Source organism: Sus scrofa, chromosome 2 (assembly GCF_000003025.6).
Source record: "Sus scrofa isolate TJ Tabasco breed Duroc chromosome 2, Sscrofa11.1, whole genome shotgun sequence".
Lineage (NCBI taxonomy): Eukaryota > Metazoa > Chordata > Mammalia > Artiodactyla > Suidae > Sus > Sus scrofa.
Genome location: NC_010444.4, coordinates 15,342,594 through 15,360,268, shown reverse-complemented (window position 1 = coordinate 15,360,268; position 17,675 = coordinate 15,342,594). Strand labels below are relative to the sequence as shown.

General features: G+C 44.2%; 1 protein-coding gene across 4 annotated transcripts in view; it reads left to right on the top strand.

Moving 5' to 3' along the window:
* DDB2 (damage specific DNA binding protein 2) overlaps positions 1 to 17,655 on the top strand; it is a 28,010-nt gene extending 10,355 nt beyond the window's left edge. For 2 of the 4 annotated variants that reach the window (XM_013994357.2, XM_013994354.2), the window contains 6 exons: positions 12,921 to 13,066; positions 14,323 to 14,422; positions 14,514 to 14,691; positions 15,015 to 15,157; positions 16,598 to 16,762; positions 16,908 to 17,655. In XM_013994357.2, coding sequence (XP_013849811.1) covers positions 12,921 to 13,066; positions 14,323 to 14,422; positions 14,514 to 14,691; positions 15,015 to 15,157; positions 16,598 to 16,762; positions 16,908 to 17,012 — 837 coding nt within the window. In that variant the 3' untranslated portion in view covers positions 17,013 to 17,655. The remainder of the gene's footprint in view (positions 1 to 12,920; positions 13,067 to 14,322; positions 14,423 to 14,513; positions 14,692 to 15,014; positions 15,158 to 16,597; positions 16,763 to 16,907) is intronic. The other 2 variants (XM_003122813.5, XM_005660928.3) reach the window with 2 other exon arrangements.

The following is a 17,675-nucleotide window of genomic DNA, read 5'->3' as shown; positions in this document are numbered from 1 at the left end:
GCCACTGCTATAACTAGAGCCACAGCAATGACCATGCTGGATACTTAATCCACTGAGCCACAGGAGAACTCCTGCTTGAGTACTTTCTATGATTCCATTTTTAACTCCACCATTGAATTATTATTTACACTTCTCTTCCTTTCCCTTCTATCTTTTAGTAGTTGCTCCTGGATTTATAGTGTATATGTTTATTGTAAGAGTGAATCTTCGTAATAAACCACCTCACATGTATGGTAAGACTCTTACAACTATATATTTACTTCCATTTTATCCCTTCTCTCATTGTCCTACATTTTACTTCTACTTTTCATTTTTATTTTTTATTCTTTTGGTCTTTTAGCCTTTTCTAGGGCAGCTCCCTTGGCATATGGAGATTCCCAGGCTAGGGGTCAAATCAAAGCTACAGCTGCTGGCCTGTGCCACAGCCACAGCAACGCTGGATCCAGGCCCTGTCTGCAACCTACACCACATCTCACAGCAACGCCAGATCCTTAACCCACTGAGTGAGGCCGGGGATCAAACCCGCAACCTCATGTTTCCTAGTCGGATTCGTTAACCACTGAGCCACGACAGGAACTCCTGTTTTTTTCATTTTTGGCCAACCCGCAGCATATGGAGCTCCCAGGCCAGGAATCAGATCCAAGTGGGAGCTGCGGCCACACCAGATCCCTAGCCCACTGTGCCAGGCCAGAGATTGAACCTGCTTCCCAGTGCTCCCAAGACTCCACCGATCCCATTGCCCCACAACAGGAGCTCCAAACTGCACATGTTTAAAGTTTATAATTTGATGCGTTTCAATATATATATGTATACAAACCATGAAACCATCACCACAACTAAAATAATGAACATACCCATCACCCCTGAAGTTTCCTCATACCCCTTGATAACCCATCCCTTTCTGCCCTCTGTCCTGTCCCCTGAAAACCATTGATCTCCTTTCTGTCTCTTGATAAGTTTGCATTTTGTCCTGTCCCCTGAAAACCATTGATCTCCTTTCTGTCTCTTGATAAGTTTGCATTTTCTAGATTTTTATATAAATGACCTCATATAATATATACCTTTTTTTTCTGGCTTTTTTCATGAAGTATAAATATTTGTGATTCATGTGCATTTCTGCACATATCAGCGGGGTTTTTTTTCTTTCTGAGTAGTGTTCCATTATATCAGTATACCGTAGTTTATTTATCCATTTACCTATTGAAGGGCATTTGTGGATTTTTTCCAGTTTTTGACCGTTACAAATAAAGCTTCTATGGACATTTATGTACAAGTCTTTGTGTGGATTTATGTTTTCATTTTTCTTTTTTTCTTTTTTGTCTTTTTAGAGCCACACCTGCAGTATATGGAGGTTCCCAGGCTAGGGGTCCAATGCTAGATCTGAGCTACACCACAGCTCACAGCATTGCCGACTCCTTAACCCACTGAGCGAGGCCAGGGATGGAACCCGCAACCTCATGGTTCCTAGTTGGATTCGTTTCTGTTGAACCATGACGGGAACTCTGTGTTTTTATTTTTCTTGAGTAAATACCTGGTTGTGTAATAGCTAGGTTGTAGGATAGGTATCTTTTAAAGGTTTTTTTTTTTTAAATATTTAATTTAAAAACTTTAATATTTATCCACATATTTGCCATTTCTAGTGCTTTTCATCCCTTTGTATGATCCAGACTTCCTTTTGGTAACATTTTCTTTTTGCCTGAAGAGATTCCTTTTCACATTTCCCATACTACAGGTTGCTTGGTGATGTATTTTTCTTTCATTTTTCTGAGAAAAAGTTTGTTTTGGCTTTTTTTGTTTGTTTTTTGGAAGGTACTTTTGTTAGGTATAAAGTTCTAGGTTTGCAGAATTTTTTCCTCCTTTTAGTATTTCAGCATATTGGTTCTTTGTTTGTTTTGACTGTGCCCACGGCATGCAGAAGTTCCTGGGACAGGGATTGAGCCCATGCCACAGCAGTTACAATGCTGGATCCTTAGCCTGCTGAGCCACCTTCTTTTAGTACTTTAAAGATGATTTCTGATGCAAAGTCTGCTTTCATTCTTATGTTCTTCTCAATGTGATTTTTCTTTTTTCTTCTTCTGCTTTAAAAATGGTCCCTTTTGGGGGCGGGGGGAAATGGTCCCTTTGCTAGAATCCATGAGGACACAGGTTCGATTCCTGGTCCTGCTCAGTGGGTTAAGGATTCACTGTTGCCATAAGCTGTGGTGTAGGTCATAGACACAGCTTGGATCTGATTTGCTTGGCTGTGGTGTAGGCCAGCAGCTGTAGCTCAATTCGCCCCCTAGCGTGGGAACCTCTATATGCTGCAGGTGCAGCCCTAAAAAGACAAAAAAAAAAAAAAAAAAAAAAAAGGTCCCTTTGTCATATTTGTAATATTCACATGTTCCAGGGATTGGCGCATGGACATCTTGGGGGCCCATTATTCAGTCTACTCCAGTTAGCATGGATCTAAGGCAGTCTATAGTCTAGATGTGACCTGGCCTCACTCTGAGTCCTGAGGAATCTATTCAATGTTCTGTAATATTAAGTCTCTTTTCATTGTGGATGGTGAAAGTATAGATTGTTCTGCGGATTTCTCCTTATATTCATTTCTGGTGGGTAGGCGTGTGTAGTTTCCTTATACACATTCATATAAGACTTACCAAGGAGTTCCCTGGTCGTTGCTCAGTGGTAACCAACCCGACTAGTATCCTTGAGGATGGGGGTTCAATCCCTGACCTCACTCAGTGGGTTAAGGATCTGGCATTGCTGTGTGCCGTGGTATAGGTTGTAGACACAGCTCAGATCTGGTGTTGCTATGGTGTGATTTGGCGCTACAGCTCCAATTCGACACCTACCCTGGGACCTTCCCTATGCTGCAGGTGCAGCCCTAAAGAGACCAAAAAAAAAAAAAAAAAAAAAAAAAGGCTTACTCAAAAATCTGAGGGGACCCCTCTGAAAAATCTCCAGAATGCTCTTTCTTGCGTGTCTTCGTCCCCAGCATCTTGCGCTGTGGGTGGCCCTGTTGGCTTTCCCAAGCTGTCTCAGCCCAGTGATGCTGCTGGGCGGTGGGTCCTCCTCTCAGGGCTGCAGCCTGCACTCTCAGGGCAGTCAGCTGGGCGGTGCAGGCCGCCTTGCTGCTTTCCCTTTTGTCTTGTGCTGCTTATTGCCCAGTGCCTGAAAACTTATTGCATGTATTTTTCCATTTTATTAGTTGTATAAAGCAGGAGGATATATCTAGTTTCTGATTCTCCATCATAATTGGAAGTAGAAATTCATACTTACTAATTTTAGTAATTTCTCTGAGGGTTTAAATTTTTTTCCTACATGATCTTGCCATCTATAAATCATGTGGGTTTGATTTCTGCCTTTCCCATTTTTACACTTTTTTTTTTTTTTTTTTTTTGCCTGATACCATTGGCAAAAACCTCTAGTACTTTGTTGAATGTTGTCTGTAACAGACATCCTCGTCTTGTTCTCCATGATAGCAGACTTTTTATGTTTTATTATTAAGATTTTGCTACTTTTTATTGTGGCAAGAGATACATAACATCATTTTAACTGGGGCATTAAGTACATTTCTTTTTTTTTTTTTTTTTTTTTTTTTTTTGGTCTTTTCTAGGGCCGCACCCACGGCATATGGAGGTTCCCAGACTAGGGGTCTAATCAGAGCTGTAGCCACCAGCCTATGCCAGAGCCACAGCAATGGGGGATCCGAGCCGCATCTGCAACCTACACCACGGCTCACGGCAACACCAGATCCTTAACCCACTGAGCAACGCCAGGGACCGAACCTGCAACCTCATGGTTCCTAGTCGGATTCGTTAACCACTGATTCCATTGTTGTACAACCATCACCACTATGCATCTCCACAATTTCCACCCCAGAATAAAACTCTGTACCCATTTAAGAATGACTCTGTTACCTCTCCCTCTAGCCACACTAATCTGCTTTCTGTCTCTGAATTCGACTACTCTAGGTGCTGCATATAAATGGAATCATATAGAGTATTTGTCCTTTGGGGTCTGGCTTCTTTCACTTAGCATACTGTTTTCAGGGGTCATCCATGTCTTAGCAGGTATCAGTACTTAATTCCTTTTGGTAGTTGAGTAATACTCCATTGTATTTTGTTTAGCTGTTCATCTGTTCGTGGAGATTTGAATTGTTTCCACCCTTTGCTATTATGTTACAGCTGCCATTAATGTTCATGTATTAATTTTTGTTTGGACAGCTGTTGTCAGTTCTGGTATATACCTAGGAGCTTTTTTGTTTTTAAAACTTGTTTTTAAATACTTTTAATCAGATTAAGACCCCTTTTTATTCCTATTTTGCCAGAAGCTCTTATGAATGATAACTGAATTTTATCAAAATTTTTTTGTTTTTGAAGTCAGCACATGATTTCCCCCTCCATTCTGTTAATGTGGTAAACTGAATTTTTTTGTTTGGTTGGTTTATTAGTTATATTCTATCTTGTCCTTTATGTATTTTGGTTTTTTTTCTTTTTAGGGCCGCATCTGAGGCATCTGGAAGTTCCCAGGCTAGGGGTCGAATTGGAGCTGCAGCTGCTGCTGGCCTCTGCCACAGCCACAACAATGCAGCATCCAAGCTGCATCTGCAACGTACACCGCAGCTCATGGGCAACACTGAATCCTTAACCCACTGAGCAAAGCCAGAGATCGAACCCGCATCCTCATCGATACTAGTTGGGTTCATTACCTCTGAGCCAGAGTAGGCTTATGGAGGTTCCTAATCGGAGCTATTGCTGCCGGCCTATACACCAGAGCCACAGCAACACCAGATCCGCCAGTCTTTTCCTTTAAATGTTCTCTTTTTTTTCTTTTTCGCTTTTACAATTATATTTTTAGCAAGTGATACCACTTCCTTTAAAAGCACAGAACATAAAATGTATCATCTGGACCATGTTAAAGTGTACAGTTAACACTATGTTCACACTGTTGTGTAAGAGTTAGAGAACTTTTTCGTCTTGTAAAACTGAAGCTATGCCCACTAACAGTTTCCCACTTCTTCTTGCAGCCGTGCTGCCGCACTTCTATTTTCTGTTTCTATGAATTTGAAGTACTTTAGATACCAAGTTTTTTTTTTTTTTTTTTTTTTTGTTGTTGTTGCTATTTCTTGGGCCGCTCCCGCGGCATATGGAGGTTCCCAGGCTAGGGGTCAAATCGGAGCTGGAGCCACCGGCCTACGCCAGAGCCACAGCAACGCGGGATCCGAGCCGCGTCTGCAACCTACACCACAGCTCACGGCAACGCCGGATCGTTAACCCACTGAGCAAGGGCAGGGACCGAACCCGTAACCTCATGGTTCCTAGTCGGATTCGTCAACCACTGCTCCACGACAGGAACTCCCAGATACCAAGTTTTAATGGTTTTACTTGGTTATGTCAGAGAATATTCTTGTAGGAAGTCCACACTAAGGTATTTGAGGGTGATGGGACATCTTGTTGGCAATTTATTGTCAAATGGTTCCAGAAAAACCATTCTTTGTGCTATTATTCTTGCAACTCTTCTATGAATTGAGATAGTTTGAAAATTTGTCTTTTAAATAGATCTTGTTTTTTTCTTTTCTTTCTTTCTTTCTTTTTTTTTTTTTTTTTTAGGGCCACACTCACAGCTTATAGAGGTTCCTAATCGGAGCTATTGCTGCCGGCCTATACACCAGAGCCACAGCAACACCAGATCCGAGCCACATCTGTGACCTACACCACAGCTCATGGCAACACTGGATCCTTAACCCACTGAGTAAGGCCAGGAATCTAACCTGCAACCTCATGGTTCCTAGTCAGATTCATTTCCACTGCCCCACAACAAGACCTCCTAGATCTTGTTTCTTCCTTAAATATTTACTACATTCACCCGTGAAGCCATTAGCATCTGGAATTTACTTTGCAAGAAGTTTTTAATTGTGACTCGGTTTTTTTTTGTTGTTTTGTTTTTGGTCTTTTTGCTTTTTCTAGGGCCACTTCCCGTGGCATATGGAGGTTCCCAGGCTAGGAGTCTAATCGGAGCTGTAGCCACCGGCCTACACCAGAGCCACAGCAAGTCGGGATCCGAGCTGCATCTGCAACCTACACCACAGCTCATGGCAATGCCGGATCAGTTGTGACTCAATTTTTAAAATAGGTATCAGACTATTCAAATTTTTTCTTTTTTTCTGTCAGTTTAGCAAATTTGTACTTTTCTAGGAATTTGCCTGTTTCCTCTGAATTTTAAAATTTGTTGGCGTTCCTGTCGTGGCTCAGTATTAACAAACCCGACTAGTATCCATGAGGATGCAGGTTTGATCCCTGGTCTCGCTCAGTGGATTAAGGATCCGGTGTTGCTATGAGCTGTGGGACAAGTCACAGATGAGACTCGGACCTAGGGTTGCTGTGGCTGTGGTGTAGGCTGGCAGCTGCAGCTCCAGTTCAACCCCTAGCCTGGGAACTTCCACATGCCGTGGGTGTGGCCCTAAAAAAAAAAAAGACAAAATTGTTGGCAAAGGGTCATTTATGATATCCTCTTATTATCTTTTAAAATGTCTTAAGATTTATGTTGATAATTTTTTCTGCCCATTAAATTGGTTATTTTTGCCTTCTTATATTTGTTTGGTCATTCTCACCAGGGATTTATCAATTTTATTATATTAGTCTTTTCAGGGAACCAATTTTTGGCTTTTTTGATTCTCCCCACAGTATATTTGCTTTATTTCATTGATTTCTGTTCTTAACTTTTTTTTTCCTCCTACTTTCTTTGGTTTTAGTTTCTTGTTTTACACCTTCTTGAGATGGATGTTTGAGTCGTGTCATTGATTTTTAGCCTTTTTTCTTATTATGAATAATGTTCCTATGAATATCTGTATAAATGTTTTTACATCAGCATACATATTCATTTCTCTTGAGTATATCTCTTGGGCTTTTATATATATGTGTATGTGTACATATACACACATATATATGTATCTTGGGTCATATGATAACTTTCTGTTTAATTTTTTGAGGAATTGTCTGTTTTTCAAAGCAACTTCTCCATTTCAGTTTCCCAGAATTGAGAGAGGGCTTCAATTCTTCCACTTCAGTCCCTATCAACACTTGGCTTTCAGATAAAAATTGTACATATTTAAGGTGTACAACATGGTATTTTAATATATGTATATTTTGTGAAATAATTACCACAATCAAGCTAATTAATAGTTAAAATCCATCACCTCACATAGTTACTGTGTGCGCGTGCGCATGCTGAAAACACTTAAGATCTACTCTTTTGGCAAATTTCAAATACACAATACAGTACTATTAACTCTAGTCACATGCTGCATATTAGATCTCCAGAATGATTAAAACTTTGTACCCTTTGACCAACATCTCCCCATTTCTCCCATCCCTTAGCCCCTGGCAACCACTATTCTAGTCTCTGCCTTTATGAGTGATTTTTTTAGATTGTACCTGTGAGATCATGCAGTATTTGTCTTTCTTTTTTTTTTTTTTTTTTTTTGTCTTTTGTCTTTTTTGTTGTTGTTGTTGTTGTTGTTGTTGTTGTTGTTGTTGTTGCTGCTATTTCTTGGGCCGCTCCCGCGGCATATGGAGGTTCCCAGGCTAGGGGTTGAATCGGAGCTGTAGCCACCAGGCCTACGCCAGAGCCACAGCAACACGGGATCCGAGCCGCGTCTGCAACCTACACCACAGCTCACGGCAACGCCGGATCGTTAACCCACTGAGCAAGGGCAGGGACCGAACCCGCAACCTCATGGTTCCTAGTCGGATTCGTTAACCACTGCGCCACGACGGGAACTCCTTTTTTTTTTTTTTTTTAATTTAATTTTATTTTTTTTTTAGTATTTGTCTTTCTGTGTCTCACTTACTTCACTTAGCATAATGTCCTGCAGGTTTATACATGTTGTCACAAATGGCAGGATTTTCCTTTTGATAATATGCAGAGTGGAATTCGAAGATCATATGGTGGTTCTATTTTAAATTTTTTGATGAACCTCCATTCTTGTTTCCATACTGTTTCTACCAATATACATTCCCAAATCAACAGTATACAAGAGTTTCTTTTTCTCCACATCCTGGACAGCACTTGGTATCACTTTTTTTAAAAAATAATAAGCATTCTAACAGGTGTGAGGTGATGTATCACTGGAGGTTTGCTTTTCCCTGATAATTGGTGATGTGAGTACCTCGTATATCTGTTGGCCATTTGTATGTCTTCTTTGGAGAAATGTCTGTTCAAATCCTTTGCCCATTTTTCAATCAGATTATTTGTTTTCTTTGCTATTGAATTGTCTGTGAGTTCCATATATATTGTCACTATTAACCCCTTATCAGAGAGAGTTTGCATATTTTCTTCCGTTCTATAGAATTCCCATAACATTGTAGAATTCCTATCTCTATTCTTAAACCATATTATTGTCTTTTTTTTTTTTTTTGGCTGCACCCATGCACGCAGAAATTCCTGGGCCAGGGATCAAACCCACACCACAGCAGTGACAACGCCAGATCCTTAACTGCTAGGCCACCAGTGAACCCCCATTGATCTTTTTGATTATAGCCATCCTAGTGGGTGTTAAGTAGTATTTCACTGTGGTTTTGATTTGCATTTCCCTAATGCCTGATGATGTGGAGCACTTTTTCATGTGCCACTGGCCATTTGTATATCTTCTTCAGAGACATGTTTATTGAAATTTCTGTCCTTTTAAATTAGATCTGTTTTTAAATTTTTATTTGTGTGTGTGTGGTTTTTTTGGGTTTTTTGTTTTTTGTTTTTTTGTTTTTGGCCACATCTATGGTATACAGAAGTTCCAAGCCAGGGATTGAACCTGAGCCACAGCAGTGTCAACACTGAATCCTTAACCACTAGCCACCAAGGAACTCCAGTTAGGTCTATTTTTTAAATGTATGCTGATCACAATTATTTTCTTTTTTTTTTTTTATTTTTTGCTATTTCTTGGGCCGCTCCCGCAGCATATGGAGGTTCCCAGGCTAGGGGTCTAATCAGAGCTGTAGCTGCCGGCCTACACCAGAGCCACAGCAACGCAGGATCCGAGCCGCGTCTGCAACCTACACCACAGCTCACGGCAACGCCAGATCGTTAACCCACTGAGCAAGGGCAGGGACCGAACCCGCAACCTCATGGTTCCTAGTCAGATTCATTAACCACTGCGCCACGATGGGAACTCCTATTTTCAAGCCTGTGTCTAATAGTGCTAATATCTGGATCTCTTGTGAGTGTCTTTCAACTGTTTTTTGTTTTTTGGGGTTTCTTCATTTTTTATTTTTTAGGGCCGCACCAACAGCATATGGAAGTTCCCAGGCTAGGCATCAAATTGGAGCTGTAGCTGATGGCCTACACCACAACCACAGCAACCCTGGATCCGAGCCGCATCTGTGGCCTACACCACAGCTCATGGCTACACCAGATCCTTAACCCACTGAGGGACTGAACCTGCGTCTTCAAGGATGCTAGTCAGATTTGTTTCCTCAGAGCCATGGTGGGAACTCAACTTTTTTTTTTCTCTTAGTCATTATTTGAGCTTGACTTCTGATATGCTGGATAATTTTGATTTAATTTGATATGCCAAACTTTTAGAGATATAATTTGAAGTTGTGTGTGCTGTTATTTTCCTCCAGAGAGAATTTTTTCCCTCTGACAGGCAAGTAGGATGGAACCAGATCACCTTAATCTGGTCAGAGACTGAAATGAATTTAATCTGGACTTGTCTTTGTGAGGGATGGTCCATTTCCAGTTTGTTCTTATTTCTAGGGTGTCAGGGATCCTGACTAAAAGCTGTGTTTTTTCCAAGACCTCTCCTCTTTGACAGGTCTGAACTCCAGTTTTTGCCCTTCTCTTGATGACCAGAATCTCCGCTCAGCTTCTCAGCTTCTAAGCCACCACTTTCAAGTCAGCTTTTCTGCTTCTCCACTTTCTTATCTGCATGTGCCTCAAGAAGAAAAGCAGCATCTAAATGTCAGGCTTACTGTTCTGCTTCTCTTCTCTCTAGGAGGCTAGATTTCAAGTCCTTGATGCCTTGGTAGCTCTTCATTGACTTTAGGAGCTTTCCTTTGAGAACATATATATTTTCTGCCTTTTTTAGTTCTTTTTTTTTTTTTCCCCTTTTTGACCTCACATGCTGCATGCAGGCATTTCCAGGCCAGGGACTGAACCTGTGCCACAGCAGTGACCTGAGCCACAGCAGTGACAACACTGGATACTTAACCCACAAAGCCACCAGGGAACTCCTGTCGTTGTTCTTGACAGAAGGCTGGCCTGACACCAGCTAACCCACTAGCTCTGGAATTGGAAGTCTCAAACTTTTTTTTTGTGTGTGTGTGTGTCTTTTTGCTATTTCTTTGGGCCGCTTGCGCGGCACATGGAGGTCCCCAGGCTAGGGGTCGAACTGGAGCTGTAGCCACTGGCCTACGCCAGAGCCACAGCAACGAGGGATCTGAGCCGCGTCTGCAACCTACACCACAGCTCACGGCAACGCCGGATCGTTAACCCACTGAGCAAGGGCAGGGACCAAACCCACAACCTCATGGTTCCTAGTCAGATTCATCAACCACTGCGCCATGACGGGAACTCCTCAAACATATTTCTTTTTCATAGTTTGTCCAGATTTGGTTAGTCATCAGCACAAAAGTTGGTCATAACTACTTAGTCACCCTTGCTAGAACACTCATGCACCTTACCTTAAAATGCTTATGTGTGCATTTATTACTAAGGCTTTGATGTAGGGCCAGTCCTTTTCTTAGAGCAAGGGTTCAGTGATTAGGGTTCACCTGGTCTTATATAAACCACACCCAAATGCATTATTTATAGGGTTTAGTTTTCATTTCTCAAAAATGGAGACACAGGGGGTTCCCCTCGTGGCTCAGCAGTAACGAACCTGACGAGGATCCATGAGGACTTGAGTTCCATCCCTGTCCTCACTCAGTGGGTTAAAGGATCCAGCACTGCCATTAGCTGTGGTGTAGGTCACAACATGGCTTGGATCCCATCTTGCCATGGCTGTGGCCAGCAACTGCAGCTCCGATTTGACCCCTAGCCTGGGAACCTCCATATGCCGCAGATGCAGCCCTAAAAAGCAAAAAAAAAAAAAAGTGGAGACATAATTGAAAATTACTTGTGAAGCAATCTGATTATAGATTCTTTTTAAATTTTCATTATTTCCCACCCTAAATGTTTATCTCAACTATGCTTAATTTGACTATTATTTTTAGCAAATCATTTTTCATCTAGCTTTTCCAAAGTGTTCAATATGGTTTTCATAGGAATAACAATAGTCTTACTTTTTGCACATATTTCATAAGTTTATTTAAATTATATATATATTTTGCTTTTAGGGCCGCCCTTGTGGCATATGGAAGTTCCCAGGCTAGGGGTCAAGTTGGAGCTGTGGCTGCCGCCCTATTCCACAGCCACAGCCACAGGAACACGGGATCTGAGCCATGTCTGTGACCTACACCACAGCTCGCAGCAATGCTTGATCCCTAACCCACTGAGTGGGGCCAGGGATTGAACCCACATCCTCAGGGATACTAGTCAGGTTTGTTACTGCTGGGCCACAAGGGGAACTCCTAAATTATATGTTTAATGAAATGTTTAAGTGTTTGAAATTTAAGTGTTTAATTGGTTAATAAATTATATGTTTAATTAAATTACACTTTATAATAAAAAGTACAACTGGCATATACAGGTTTAATAACAAACACAACTAACCCTCTGTAAGCATAGACCTCAACTAGAGGGCTAATGGGAGCAGATTATCTTACTAGCAGCAGGGCTTTGGGGTCCGTGGGCATTGGTTAGTGCTTTATAGAGGGAATGAAAAGTATGTTGAGTGACTGAGTGGATGTTGTGTAAGAGGCCTTGTAGAGGTAAGGGTGGGATAGCAGGAGCATACAGAAGGGGAAGAGGAGCCTTGAGGATATAAAGTTCTTAAAACAATGCCTGATATGTCATAAGCACTTAATAAACTTATGTTAGTAATGGCATCATGATTATTTTCTTTTTCTTTTTTTTGGTCTCTTGTCTTTTCGGGACCACACCCGTGGCATATGGAGGTTCCCAGGCTAGGGGTCGAATCAGAGCTGTAGCCGCCGGCCTATACCACAGCCACAGCAGCATGGGATCCGAGCCGCCTCTGTGACCTACACCACAGCTCACAGCAATGCCGGATCCTTAACCCACTAAGCGAGGCCATGGATCGAACCTGCAATCTCATGGTTCCTAGTCGGGTTCGTTAACCACTGAGCCACAACGGGAACTCCCATAATTATTTTCATCATCGGCTGGGAGGTCTGGAAGTTCAGAAAGGAACTCAGATCTGACACCTGCCCTCCTAACCAGCTACTGTTCCAAGCTGAAGTGCTTGTAAAAAGAGCATGTGTATAATAAAGAAACTATGGTCCATCCACAAAGTGGAATACTCAGCAATCAAATGAGATGAACTATGGACAGAGCAATTTGGGTGAATCTCAGGCATTATGCTGAATGAAATGAAAGAAGCCAGTCTCAAAATGCTTTAAACCATGATTCATTTATATGACAGCCTGTCAAAGGCAAAACCACTGTACAGTGGTGGAGAATGGATCAGTGGTTGCAAGGGGTTAGGGGTCAGGGGAGGATGTGACTACAGTAGGAGAGGAGGGATTTTGGGGGACAGGTGACAAAACTGCTCTACATCCTGGTTCTGGTGGTTGTTATTTACATCTGTATGTGTGTTAGAACTCATAGAACTGTGTCCCTAAAGCAACCAAATTTACTGCCTGTTAATTAACAATATAAAATTAAAACCTTAAATAAAGAGTACTATGGAAAGCATCTAAGCTGGCCTGGCCCCAAGTGCAGCCTGGCTGGCTCTTATGTCCGAGCAGAATATGTGCACCCAGGCTTTGTTTTTCTCCTGGGCCATAGTCACTCACTGGCTTTTTTCTTCCTTGTGTTAGATTGGAGCTGGAGGGAGCATCACTGGGCTGAAGTTTAACCCTCTCAATGCCAACCAGTTTTTCACCTCCTCAATGGAGGGAACAACTAGGCTGCAAGACTTTAAAGGCAACACTCTCCGAGTTTTTGCCAGCTCAGGCACCTGCAAGTGAGTAGTTTAACTAGTAGGGGAGAGGGCTTCGAGGCTCTCCATGTAGTTCTGGTGAGAGCATCCCATCCCATTTCTTCCACTGAGACATGGCACAGGGAAGAAAGGAGAGGTGTCAGCTCTTTTCCACCCTTCCATCTTTCTCACACTCTTTCTGTAACTGCTCTTACTCTGGGCCAGGTGGGTTACTGCTTCAGGGAAGGGTTCTGGAGTCTCAGCTTTTCTCTGAGGGAAGGGCTTTGGCTCCTCTGTCAGTCTTTCCTGTAGTAGAGTAGACCTGGATTCTTACTAGACAAGTCAACATGGCATTAGTCTAGAAAGCCACTTAAAGCCTGGAGCAGGAACTAAGAACTTAAGATTCCATTCTCTGTGTTCATTGGGGTATAATGACCTGGCCAGTTTCTTGATAGAAACATAAATGGATAGAAGCATGTTCATAAAACACATTGGACTCCCCAAGAGTGAGTGGCTGGAGAAATTACAAAATGTTCATCGTTTTGACTTCTAGTTAGAGACACAACTCTGCTCCCTAAGCAGTTGAGGGTGTAGGGGTCTTACTAGCACCAGGCTGCCTCACAGGTTAAGAAATACACAAGCAATAGAACAGGACAGGGTGGCCTCAGCTCCATCTTATTCTTCTACAAGAAGCTCTCCTTCTGAAAGATATTAACAGGGGATGCAAAAGGATATATAGCCAGGATTTGAGGGGGAAAATGTGACTCTGAGCTCTCTTGGCTGGGCATCAGGATCCCTGAAGCAGCCCCCAGCATCTTCTCTTCATCCTCAAGTAGCCTGAGGACAAAAGAGCAAGGAAGACAGAGCTTTCCCCTAAATGCTCAGAAGGGGGCAGAAGTTCCTTTCTCGCCAGCTGTGAGGAACAGCCGGGCAGTCCCTGTTCAGTGTGTCATCTCCCTTGGCCCAAAGGGTGAGGAGTAGAGAGAGCAATAGCCAGGCCTATAGGGGGCAAGCCAGCCTGGGCACTTGCCTATGACTCTGGGTCTGGCAACTTCAGGGACTCTTACTAGCTGAGGGTCCCAGGCCCAGTAGTAACTGGACAAGTTCCTGAGCCCCATCACCCCCATACCCTCTGTCTGGATGGTAGACGAGTCTGAGTGCTCGTCACTGGGAGTCCGCAGCAAGACAGTTCACGCAACATGTACTTACTGGCTGCTCTGCATTAGACATGAACTGCAGCACTGAATACATGGAATTTGCCTCTGTCCCCAAGAATCTTACAGCACAGTCTCTCCCTCCAGCATCTGGTTTTGCAGCCTGGATGTGTCGGTCAGAAGCCGAGTGGTGGTCACAGGAGACAATGTGGGGCATGTGATCCTGCTGAACTTGGACGGCAAGGAGGTGTGTTCTCTGGAGCCCAGGGCCTCCCCTTCCCTCCCTGACCCCCAGCCTCGGTTCTGCACCCCCATCTGAACCGAGCTCTTCTCTGCAGCTTTGGAATCTGAGAATGCACAAAAAGAAAGTGACCCATGTGGCCTTGAACCCATGCTGTGATTGGTTCCTGGCCACAGCCTCCGTAGATCAAACAGTGAAAATCTGGGACCTGCGCCAGGTTAGAGGGAAATCCAGCTTCCTCTACTCGCTGCCGCACAGGCATCCTGTCAACGCAGGTGTGATATACCAGAGCTCATCCTTCCGCAGACCCTGCAGACCCAACTGCTTCTGGGGTTTTCCCTCAAAGTGTAGAAGCCACTGGGTCAAACCTTTACCCCGATAATGGCCACGCTGAGGTCTGGGAGCCTTTCTGACTATAGCTGTCCCCATCAGCTGCCGAGTTTCTAGAATGTTTTTGTTTGCAGCCCAGACTCACCTCCCCGCCACCATGGCTGTCTGGAGAGGAGTGGGAGGGAGGTGCCCCTGCAAGGGGCTCATGAGGGCAAGGACAGCAGGGGGCCTGTGGTTCCTTGGGCTCAGGGGCTTTTCACTTTACCAGCTCTTTTCAGTCCCGACGGAGCCCGGCTGCTGACCACTGACCAGAAGAGCGAGATTCGGGTTTACTCTGCCTCCCAGTGGGACTGTCCCCCAAGTCTGATCTCACACCCTCACCGCCACTTCCAGCACCTGACACCCATCAAGGTAAGTGATGGAGGGAAGGGAGCTGTGATCATGGGGTGGGTCACGTCCACCCAGGGTTGGACGAAGGCGGCAAATACGGAAGCCTTTAATCCCAGCTCTCTTCCTTCCCTGACACAAAGCAGTCCCTTACTCTCTGCTCTTTATGTCCCAGCTCTGCAATACTATTTTGCAGTTTTCTTCATGGTTCTTTGATAAGCTTATTTTCCTGAGTGTTTTGGACACAGCCCAGATCTCCCATTTTAGTGACCTGTGTGTGCAGCTGATATGCAAACAACATTATCCTTCTGTTAGCGGCCTCTCTAGCCTCAGCGCCCACCCTCCTTCAGAGTTCAAGTCTGGTGATTCTTTCCTGCCCACGCCCTCAGGCAGTATGCACCCTGCCAGTTCTTCTGCTCTGTGTATTCTTTTCTAGACCCACAGCCCCTCTTCAGACCTCCAGGTCTCAGGCCTGGACTTCTTTGGTCAGTAAAGCATAGTTCAAGCAGGCAAACCCCCTGGGTTAGAATCCTTGGGCGAATTAAGCAAATTTGGATCCCAGTTTCCTCATCTATAAAAAGGGAGTAATGGTATCTGACTGACAGGGTTGTTGTGAGATGAATCCATATTTAAAGCATAGGGGCCCCACGCTTAGCACCTAGTCGGTACTCACTAAACAGTGATGATTCAGTAGTGGAGTGGCCCTCACGTACCTCAGATCAAGTCCAAGCTCTCAGCAACACCCGGTCCCTCACCAGTTGGTGTTCCCACGGATCCTCCGTCCTCATCTCCCACTTGGTATCCAGCCAGGCCAACAGAGAGCATCCCAGGTGTGAGTCCTTTCCAAGCCATTGTTTGTACTACTTCTTCCTTTCTTCCTACCAACCACGTCTTTTCTCCTTCAAAACTTCCTCGTAACGCTTTCTGGGGAAAACCCCATCGGGTTCTGTCATTGTAGTAACTGCCAGACTTGTTTTGAGCAGGGTGATCTGGGGAACACAGGTATCCTCCCCCTTCTCAGCCACTAGCCATTTTCTACTCAGCTCACTATTCAGGCCGATGGAGGTGGGAGAACAGTGTGATGACCTCAGAACGTACGTCCTATTTGGTTTTGGTTTCCCGAGGCTTTTCGCTTTGTTGTTATATATAGGCTCACCTCTCTGGTTAATGTCTGGGTGGGGCTGATGTTAAAACATTTATCAGCTGGTATGATCTCAGGAAATGCAAAAGAGAGAGAAGGCCTGAAGGTGTCCTAAGGGTCAGGGAGGCGGGCTGGGGATTTCAGGTTTGCAGTGGTAGATGCACGCGCACTTGCAAACTGTTTTTGTCGTTTCATGTAGGTCTTCTCTTCGTTATTAAATGGTTGGCAGTTGTATTAATGGTGGTGGTGGTAAAGATTACTTTCGATGTCCCTCTTGATAGTATTCTGCACTTACTCTTGTGACCAGCCTCTTCATCTCCTAGGCAACCTGGCATCCTCGGTACAACCTCATTGTCGTGGGCCGATACCCAGATCCTAATTTCAAAAGTTGTACCCCTCACGAATTAAGAACAATCGATGTGTTTGATGGAAGCTCAGGAAAGATGATGTATCAGCTGTATGACCCAGAATCCTCTGGTATCATGTCGGTGAGGCTTGGGCCCTTAAATAATAGTGGGAGAAAGCAGGGACCCAACCTACCTTACTGACCAAAAAGGACCAGAAATTAGTCCTCATGTGCCCTTCTCCCAGTACCTTCACGCCCTTCTCATGCTTACCCCCTTGTCTCTGCAGCTCAATGAGTTCAATCTCATGGGGGACACGCTGGCCTCTGTGATGGGTGAGTGTGTCTCAGGCTGGTCAAGCCCACCCTACTCCCCTAGGTTCTGTGCAGGTTAACCTCAGCCCAGCCCCACTGCCTTCACCCCAGGGTTGTAGACAGCAAAGAAGATAACCAGGAGACAGTGGTCTCTTTGGCCTAGGCCCTTCATCCCTCTTGCTTTGCCTTGGTCACAGCAATGCTCGGCTGCTGTCTAGTTTCCTGGTATCTCCCTACCAAGTCTTAGGTTCCTCGGGCCAGCCCCAAGTTCTCGGAGGGTGATAATGGAAGGTGCAAGTCAGATTGGTTTCACTCCTCCTAGGTTATCACATTCTCATTTGGAGCCAGGAGGAAGCTGGGATGCGGAAATGAGAGACATTTATGGAGGTGGGGGCCAAGCAAGGGCTTGGAGCCATATGAGAACAAGTTCTTCGAGAAGAGGCGGCTTTGTGTTGAAGGGCCAAAGGTATCCAAGTGTTAGGGCTGAAGCAGGGGCACTGGGACTGGAACACTGGCATGTACTGCTCTGGACTTAGCTCCAGAAACTTCTCCAGAGTTGGCGACCCAGCTGCTCTGAGGGTCCCTGTTGTATCTAGCCTGGAGCCAAGCTCCTGGAGCCAAGCTTCTCTTTTTCTTCTCTGACACGCAGTGCCAGAGGGTCAGGTAGTAGTTTTTGATGTGTGCTCACTATTCACATGGCCAATAAAACCATACCCAACTGAGTTTTGGAGTGGATCTTCCAG